The following is a 10,241-nucleotide window of genomic DNA, read 5'->3' as shown; positions in this document are numbered from 1 at the left end:
TCAGAAAATGAAGGGTCTAGGCCCGAAACGTCAGCCTTTCTGCTCCTATGAAGCTGCCCTGCACCTTGTTGTCTCGGATTCTCCAGCATCTGCAGTTCCTACTATCTCTGTGTGTAACTCTGATTTGTTGTCTATGGGGCCATTGTGGACTTCAGTTAATATCTTCTATTGACCTCACTTTGAACGTGCGTTCAGCAGCAGCAAGGAACCTCCAAAACACCACTATTCCCAGTATTATACCAATACTATCAAAGGTATAACCAACTGCATACAGGTTAGTTTCTGGTTGTTGCTATGAATGTTTGGTCTTTCCTAAAGTTGCTTCAAAAAGTCTTCCAAAAGTCCACTTGGAGCTATGTGACAGGAATTGGAGGTCTTTTGCTGACTTAAAGTATTGTGCACAAACCAGCTACTCACAGACACAAGTGCACTAATTCCCCTTTCAATACAGTTTGACTTACAGAATGAATAGAAATTCTACAGAACTGGAACAAAGAGGAGAACGGGAAGATGGACTCTCAGCAGAAAGCTGTATTTGCTCAGGGTATTCAGAGAGGAAATCTCCTATAGGCAACTTAATGAGTAACAGTTTTAAAACATCTGTGCTTCACTAGATTGAGATCTATCAAAGATTAAAGAAAATATTGTGACATGAAATGCAAGCAATAAGTAACATTTGTTTCCCAAGATAACTGGATGTATTTTATTCTCATGATTATTTCACAAAATAATTTGTTGGTTATCTTTTGCTTTAGCAATCTTGCTCGTTATTCTGTGCAGATTCGAAAGGCTCAAAAGTTCATAATATGATCATATTTAAAACTAGTAACGGGTAGTTGTTTCTTATACAGGTGCAGAACATTTAGCCAATTTATTAAGTAGTCAAATGAAAAAGTAGTCAAACAAAGTAATCAAACTGTTTTCCAAACCGACAAATATGGGATTCTCAAATATCACAGAAGCATTAAGTTGCAGGTCCTTCTCTGCAGTGTGATCTCTTTGTCCCTTTAAAACATCTATTTGTTTTGTATTTCAACTTGGGAGCAATAGGCAGTACACAAATTGGAAGTATGATCTTGGAGTGTGTTATGGAAAAGATTGCAATATTTTAGACTTGAATTTAGGAGAGTGATCAGTAAGTTCGCAGATGATGCAATAATTGGTGGGGTGGTAAGGAATGGAAGAATAGCTTTATAGAATAGGAGGATATCAGGGACCTGGTCACACAGGCTGATCAATGGCAAATGAAATGCAATCTGTGTAAGTCTGAGGTGATGCACTTGGCAGGCCAAACAAGGCAAGGGAATACATGATGAACGGTAGGATCCTGGACCATAGATCACAGGGACTTTAGTATGCATGTCCACCATGCCCTTAAGGTAGCAGGACACGTAGATAACGTAATTACGAAGGCAAATGGGATAACTGCCTTCATTAGCCTAGGCATTGAGTTTAAAAGCTGGAACTGTATAAAAAATTTGTAAGGCCACAGCAAGTGTATTGCGTCCACTTCTGGAATCCACATTATAGGAGGGATGTGATTACAGTGGAGAGGGTGCAGAGGAGATTTACCTGTATATTGCCTGGCCTGGAGAGTTTTAGCTATGAAGAGAGACTGAATAGAGTGTGAGATAAGTGTGGAGCTGGAGGAACACAACAGGCCAGGCAGCATCGGAGGAACAGGAAAGCTGACGTTTTGGGTCGGGACCCTTCTTCAGAAATAGAGTGTGGTTGGTTTCCTTAGATCAGCGGAGACTTAAAAGGAATGTGATTGAGATATATAAAAATAGAAGGGGCATAGAAAGCATAGACAAGAGGGGAGGGATCAATGACTGGGGCATAGATTTTAGAAAAGGGGCAGGAGGTTTAGAGGGGATATGAGAAGATGCTTTTTTAAACTCAGAAGGTGATGGGAATCTGGAGCTCACTGCTTGTAAGGGTGGTAAAGACAAAAACCCTCAGAACATTTAATAAGTATTTAGATGTACACTTGCAATGCCAAGGTATACAAGGCTATGGGTCAAGTGCTGGAAAATGGGATTAGAATAGCTAGGTGGTTGTTTTGACTGGCACAGACTCCATGGGCTGAAGGGCCTGTTTCTGTGCCGTAGACCTCTATGACTCTATGATATTGCAATCCTTAGAAAAACAAAACATGAACATGACAGAAACCTCCATCAGCTCAGAGTAGTGGCAAGGAAACATAGTCTTGTTTTCAATATTAAAGCTGTAATATTAACATGAGCCAAATCAATTTCCTTGGTTCAATCCACTCATCAACCCATATTAGACCTGATTCTAGCAAAACAGAAAATGTACACCACAAGACAAATATTATTTACAAAGATGTCTTAGGCTCTTCAACTTTTTATCCCCATATACTCCAAACTTTGCAATCAAGGCATTTCATCTTCAAGTTCTTTTCCGCGAAAACACACCTTACCTACGGCAGGAAAATCACAAGAATATTCTTCAATCTCTCAAAAATGCTTCATCATCCAGGTAGAGCCTTCCTCAAAATCACGATCCCTCAAAAGCTTACCTTATTAGAATTAGATGCGTCCCAGAAAGGCCTCGGAGTATGTCTGTTACAGGATAGCAAGCCTGTTGTGTTTGGTTCTAAGGTCCTTACGTCAGCTCAGGTAAACTAATCAAACTACCAAAGAGAAACATTTATTCTAGTTTTCAGGATACAATGGTTTCACTACATACCTACTTAGTGCAGATTTAATTGTTCATACTGTCCACAACTGATTAGAAATATTTTTCTAGACCATCTCTCAAGTGCATCTCCAAGTTGCGAACAGTCCTTAGGAAGGATCAAGTATGCAATGTAGAAGTTCAATACAAACCAGCTTCCCAAATGACTACTTCAATGTTCGCCCAAACCTCACTAAGAACAAAGATATTCCTTTCAACATACAAGTGGATATTATTGAAACTCAATGAGAAGGTAGTTTTAACATCAATCTCATTCATTTTGGTTACAGCCTAACAGATGTTACGGAAGGGGAATAGCCGAACTCCTCTGATAATTAAACTAAAACAGAAGCCCTAAACTGTTAAGACGGGAGTAGGGGTTCCCCTCTAATAATTACCCCAAAACACCCAGAAAAGCTCACTTTTCCCTTCGTATTCTATTAAAAGAATGGTTAAAAGAAAGAAAATCCCTGATCTCCACTTTACAAGTAACAAGAAACTTTATTTATTTAACCCAACAATGAACAAATTAACAGAATTACTAACAAACCAACAATTCCCCCTTAGACTACCAACTACTTCCTATCTGGTCTTAATTCTGCTGGAATACTGTTCAAATAAACACAAGTCCCATTTAATATAACCAAATTAATAAGAGAACAATGAATTATAACTTAATCTCTCCAAGTTTACACAGACTGCCTCCTGGAATATTCAGTCTTCTTTGCACTCTTCACAAATGCCTTTCTTCTGCTAATTCTGCTGTCAGGGATGTTTTATCTCTATAATTTCTTTAATGAGGACTTCAAGGTAAAATACTGTGGTACCTTTTATTAATTAGATAGACTTTCTCTGAGAGCTGAATGGTGCTAACTCTGGCTGGCGGTGGATGGCTCTCCCGATTTTCCAAATGTCTTGTCTTATATACCCATAATGACACAATCAAATTCTTATAATATGATTGGTTTCAGATTGTCAACACCATCAGATTTAAATTCAATTGGCTTTCTGTATCTAGGTGCTTGGTTTAAATTAATTAGCCAAATTCAAACTTGCTCTCTTGGAAAAAAATGCTACTGGTCTGTTCTACACAAAATGTTTCCATTCAGGCACTCTCTATACACCTGCATTTATAAACTTCCAAGCACAGACAAAGCACAAGTTCTTAAAGGGACTACAGCACTCTTTTCCCCACAACCATTTTTACCAACAAAATCTAACTTCCTGCCTTCCAATTCATGAATGCTCTACCCAACCTCATAACACAGAATAGCTTCAGCAAGCTACGACAGATGATGACCAGCTTAAAATATTATCTCCAACAGAGGCCTGAATGCATGCAAGAAGTTCCTAAGCAAGCACATGCTTTCCTATCATTTAGAAATGCACTAGGAGTTTCTAGTAATATAATCTTCAGTGGTAATTCTGCTACATCATGACATGCTTTACCACATACTTATAAATCACAAAGGCACTCAATAAAATATCAAGAGGTGGGTATGTGAATCTATTATTTGATATGGCATAAATAAGGACATTGATCCATTAATCAAATTGTGTGAAACACATCAACTCCATCAACTTCAAAAATGAAGAAAACACTTCCTTCCACACAGGATTCTTTCTAAGCCATGGTGTAAAGTTGCCACTGATATTTTTCCATGTCAAGTGCAAGGTAACATTTTAGTGACTACCTGACTAAATCCCCTATTGTGTAACAAATCAAAGATACCACCTGTGTAATAATGACAACCTTATTCAGTATTTTCCATGTTTCTCACCAAATTGGATCTGACAATTGTCCACAGTACACTCACGGACCTCTCCAAGGCATGTTCAGGAAATGGTGTATTCAACATATTACCTCTTCTCCTACTATCCTCAATCAACCAGTGTTGTAAAACATTGTTCAGACATTAAAATCTATGATGGTAAGTCACTTTACGATTGACTAAAATTTTCTGATGGTTATGTTAAATCTATGAGCTACTCCTCAAGGCAATGGCTTACCATCATTGGCATTGCTCATATTTGGAAAACAGATTGATAGTTCCCCCAGACTTTCACATTGTTGGAAAGAAGGGACAAAAAGGTACAAAGATTGTAAATCAACAATCATGTGGACAGTTATCCCAATATGAACCAGGATAAAGAATAAGAGTATGAGATTTTCATATAAATGCATGGATTTGTAGAAAGATTTGACATTGTTGTATCCATGCTAGGACATATAACATTACAATAAGCAATGGTCAAGAATTTTGGAAAAATAGGCAACAAATCTGAACTGCACTTAATCAAATTCCCACCACACAGTACAATGTCTCAGATACTGAAGAAATCATACTAGACAACAGCCATAAATCGCCTTTTTCCTTGCATTTTCATGTGTTTTGTCATTAAATCTTTCTTGCAGTCTCCTATCACAGACTGTCCCTTGTGTTCTTAACCCCTTTGCCTGCTCTGAACTTAAATAAAATTTATTACATGATGAATTTTCCAGCTCGGCAAAAGATTATCTATCTGAAACATTAACTTTTTCCTTCACTGAACGTGCCGCTGACCTGATTTTCTAAAATTTTCTGTTTTTATTTCAGATTTCCAGTTTGTGCAGTATTTTATATTTGCTTTTGCTTATGACATTACCAGTTGATCACTGGCAGAGGAAAAGACAACACTCTGCTGCCAATATATACATCTGATCTAAATTATTTCAGCAAATGTTTAGGAGCATCAAACAGCATCGCTGCCAATTTTGTTTTACATACCACAGATTTTAAGTTTTGAGTTCAGCTTCAGTGAACTTGGCTTTCAAGTGGAATCTGAAAACCAAAATAAGCCAAGCGCATATTTCTGCTTTGTGTTGAGCAGGTATTAATCTGCTTTGATAATAATTCAATGTGTCTAAGCAGATATAATGTTATTTATATTAATTTTCACGTAAGTTGTTTCCAGTCACACTACCTGAAGCAGATACTTCTCTTGTTCATCCAGCTGCTTTTGCAAGCTTTCTTCGTGTTGATTTACAAGGGCCAATTCTGTTACAATTTGTGCCATTGACTGCTGAAAGATCTTCTGTTTCCCTGCAAACTGAAAATAAATAGTGTTCAAAGTCCACATAGAGTTTCAATAAAGCTGTTTGTAATATTAGATAGTACCCTCTAATGCTTCCGCAGAATTTGCAACTACAAATGATCTCACAGATTAAGATGGAATGCAGGCATTTAGATTTTTAAAAAGCACACTCATCAAGTTGCATTCCCTTAAATTAACACATATGCCCTAAATTTGTAGCACTTCAGTGATGACATGTTTTAACTTTCCACTATTCATAGTTCTTATTTACAGATCAAATAAAAATTCATTACTGTAACAATATTTATATTGGCTCAATAATCACTATGTGCGGTATTTGAGTCCAGTTTTAAGATTATTTTCCCAAATTAGTAATAGAGCTCTCAAACCCACAAATTTTAGTTTCAGAAACTTAGAAGTGTGCTTTAGATGTTATTATTAACAAGATACAGATTTATTCGGAGAGAAATCAACACATTAAAACATTGCTGAAAGGGAGTAAAAGAAAACCAATCCCTCTTCCTAGATAACAAGGTGTAGAGCTGGATGAACACAGCAGGCCAAGCAGCATCAGGGGAGCAGGAAGGCTGACGTTTCGGGCCTAGACCCTTCTTCAATCCCTCTTCCTGTTGTGTGGCACTATATCAGTGTGTGAACCTGACCAATCTCGATCTGTCAAATCAGCTTAACAACAGAGAACGAAACAACTCACATCTGCAGTGTAACCCTCAAGTGTGGACACAAAACTATCAAACTGCTTACTTCTTTATTTATAGTTTATATTTCGAGTTCCTCAGCAGAATAAGCAGGGTTATCTCTGGTATTCTGGAGCTCCCTGGAAGCCAGCCTATTCTTATGGTTTTCCAAATATAAATCAAAGTCTGCGAAAACACCAATTAAAACTAAACAGAAATAATCTGCTTTCCAGTAGCATGACGAACTGTAACGTATAAATAAACGATCACTTAGTATAAATTTGTAGACCAACAAGAAAAGAAGCATTTCTTCATTTCATTCTGGAGAATGCTAACAGTAAGAGACAATGGGGAGTTCTGTCTGTAACATAGATTCACTGTAAGAATGCCAACATTCCTTGTATTTATTAGATATAGTTTTCAGCTAATGTTCTGCAGCTCTGTAAATTACTAATCTTGGGTATATATTTGAGGAAGGTGCTAATCAAGAGAAAAGTTTTTTTTTTCTTGAGTAATGTTAATAATTCTACCTGCTAACAAACATGAAGCTGGATATTTTACTGTTTTCTACTGTAATTCCATTACAAACATAATGATGGGGGTGCTGAGAACACCAAAAGCCAGGTATTGATATTTTTGGCCCTTGAACGGGCTACACGGTTGGGAACATTACACTGGTGGCCAGTATACTCAATGAGGTGAGGCATACAGACAACTATAAACATGCTTGTGAGTACAGAATACTGGAATTCCCTCTCTAACAGCAATGCAAGTGTACATACGCCATGGGAACTTCAAGAATGTGTTTCACCACCAATTTCTCAAGGGCAATTTTAGCCGAGCAATAAATATTAGAATTGCCAGCTATGCTTGCACTGGTCAATAAAAAAAAGTGGTTATGTTTTAAAGGCATTCTTATAAAAAGAGAAATGCTCAATACATAGGACAACTGACCTTCAAAGACACTGTTCTGAACTTGCAAAAGCTGATGCTGAAGCTGTTTTGTAGCCTCAATACATGAAAGTAAATGAAACTGTAAGGTAAGAACAAAAACAGAAAGCTAAACAAGTTTAAAAACCCTTGGAAGAAAACCAGCAGAAGATCAATTAATAATTTGGTAATGGTTTTGCAGTATTAATAACAATGGAAGGTGGCAAGTGTTCACTACCATTATTCATTTCAAAGTAATCACAACATCTGGAATCCACTCATGTAGTTAAAAGCAAACTCTAGAATTTACCCAACTTGATGACATTGCTGTTGCAGAGTACTTGGATACCTTGACTTGATGGAAGATTGAAACTAATGTTGGGGTAAGCAAAATTAACACTGCAGAGACTACTAGATCCTTGAGGGCAGATTTCTTTGGGGTCATCATTGAGTGCTATTTCTTCACTGCAGACTGCCAAGGACAGAATAAAAACTGAAAGAACTGCAGATGCTGTAAATCAGGAACAAAAACAAAGTTGCTGGAAAAGCCCAACAGGTCTGGCAGCATCTGTGGAGGACAAAACAGAGTTAATGTTTCGGGTCCGGTGACCCTTCATCAGAATCCCACCGGACCCGAAACGTTAACTCTGTTTTTTCCTCCACGGATGCTGCCAGACCTGCTGAGCTTTTCCAGCAACTTTGTTTTTGTTCCTGCCAAATACAGATATCAGTTTTTCAGCAGGTTTGAAGAATGTACAACACATTAGCTTTGTGTCTGTGGCACTCATAAGGGCCAGGAATAATTTAGAACCACAGAATCCATAGAACTGTTATGGCTCAGAAAGACTTCATTTAGCCCATCATATTTGAGCTGACCAAAAAGGAAAACTAGCTGCCCATTCTAACCTCACCTTCCAGCAACTGGTTCATAGCTTCGCAGTTTATAGCTCTTAATTTATAGTCCTTTTTCTATATCGACTTATGTAATAGAAATTCATTGTTGGAAATTAGTGATAAAATCTTGATGTCTTGAAATTCATCTTGTAGCTTTATATACTTCCAGTAACTAATACCTAATAAAATAAAATTTTAATGAACACCTATAGATTTCCCAACTAGATTACTCAAAATAAAAGTGCAGATCTTTCCATCAGTGGTGGAGCAAAAGAGCCTGCTGCTGACTGTGACTTAAAGTTCCCATTTATCTTTTTTAGGCTGAAGCCTCAGGTCATTGCAATCACAGCTCTAGTTTGAATCCGGTGATGCGCAGATTCAGGAGGCCTATTGGTGAAGTATAACGAAGTTAAGCCATATATCCTACTTTTATCATGATCTGAAGACATGCACCATAAAGTCTATCTTCAGTTTATTGATTTGCAGTGTTTTAAAATGCCCTTGTCCTTGAAATTGAAAAGGATCATTTGTATTACATAAATCGATGAATAACTAATTGGAAAATCTTCTTGCTTATGCTTCACAGCAAAGATGACTGTTGATCATAGGCTTCCAGTGGGTAGGTAGAAGTAAAAGATAAACCATTAGAAAGGTGCAAAGCACAGATTTGTTCAAAGAAACACTATTGAGGAAGATGACAGCTGATTAACAGTTTGATGATCACAAACACTTTATTATCGTAACAGTGTATAAATTGGCTTGATTATTTTCCTCCTGACTTGTGTCTCTCTCATTCTTAAATCCTTATTGCCTTTGAGAATGGTTGATTTGTATTTATTTTGTGTAAAATTCATCAATAAAACAGTAAAGTAATCTGCAAGACCAGATGCAGCTGGAGGGAGTTCACTAAATATTAAAAGCACCTAAATTACTTTGTACATTTCCTTGTTTCTAAATTTTGAGACAAGTTTAGGTCTTGGTGTGAAGTGTTAACACCACTTTTCATGGCATTGTTTTAATGGTCGAAATTAAATGCCTACACAGTAAATTTCCAATAGAAATGGTCACTCTAGTTTGGAGACATATTAAATATTGAAATTTGTTCTGAAAACCTTAATGAATTCCTCAGTAAATACAACTATTTCGTAATACAACCTTCGTTAAACTGTCAATGTCAAAAACTATTCAAAAATATCAGTATCATAGGTCCTTGCCTATTACAACTGCTTCATACTGCTGTTTCTATAACAACTTAAAAGCAAAGCATTAAGTAACCACAATTTTAGAAACATAAACATCTACAATGTGGTAAATATGAAAAGAGATTTTGATATAAACTACAATCATTCAGTCATTAACACATTATTCCTAAGTTACAAAAAGTTATGACTTGACAAATAAAACTTTGAACCCGATGTCTCAATATAGGAGCTTTAAAAACCTTAATAGAAAACAGATAACGTATTACAAAAGATTGATCAGTAAATGAAAAACAGCAAATAACTGCAATAGCAAATGGTCAACAAACAAAATAAAATTAAATCTTCAATGAAAACCAGACAAAATATGGAAACATCATATTCAACAGCAACTAGTCAACTTAAATAAAACCCTTTATAATATAACCACTATAATATGGAAAAGGTACAGTGGGCTCGATTTTCATCTTTGATATGGGAAGGAGGAGTTGAGATTTTTCCTGGCTAGCCCACCCACCTTGTAAGAAGTGTGCAACTAGCCTCTTGGCCAAGAATGCATAACAAGGCTCAGCTGAGAGCTCAGGCACCCATTAGACTCTTGAGACAGCTGAGCCAGAGGGAAAACATTGCTTGATTGACAGCTCCAGCCCTCTGGTCTATGCTGTCAATTGCACGATGTTTATTTATACAAAATAGACAGATACTCAAGTATTTGCAGTTTCTGCTATTAATACTTAAAGGGTCTGGA

General features: G+C 36.9%; 1 protein-coding gene across 1 annotated transcript in view; it reads right to left on the bottom strand.

The window, feature by feature from the left end:
* Positions 1–10,241, bottom strand: part of LOC109911229 — a 205,032-nt gene that overhangs the window by 119,498 nt on the left and 75,293 nt on the right. Inside the window, exon 9 of the mRNA XM_048609079.1 lies at positions 5,665–5,790. Within this exon, the coding sequence (XP_048465036.1) occupies positions 5,665–5,790 (126 nt within the window). The remainder of the gene's footprint in view (positions 1–5,664; positions 5,791–10,241) is intronic.

Source organism: Rhincodon typus, chromosome 20 (genome assembly GCF_021869965.1).
Source record: "Rhincodon typus isolate 14 chromosome 20, sRhiTyp1.1, whole genome shotgun sequence".
Taxonomy (NCBI): Eukaryota; Metazoa; Chordata; class Chondrichthyes; order Orectolobiformes; family Rhincodontidae; genus Rhincodon; species Rhincodon typus.
Note: the sequence above shows the minus strand (reverse complement) of the source record. Positions and strands in the feature narration are given on the sequence as shown.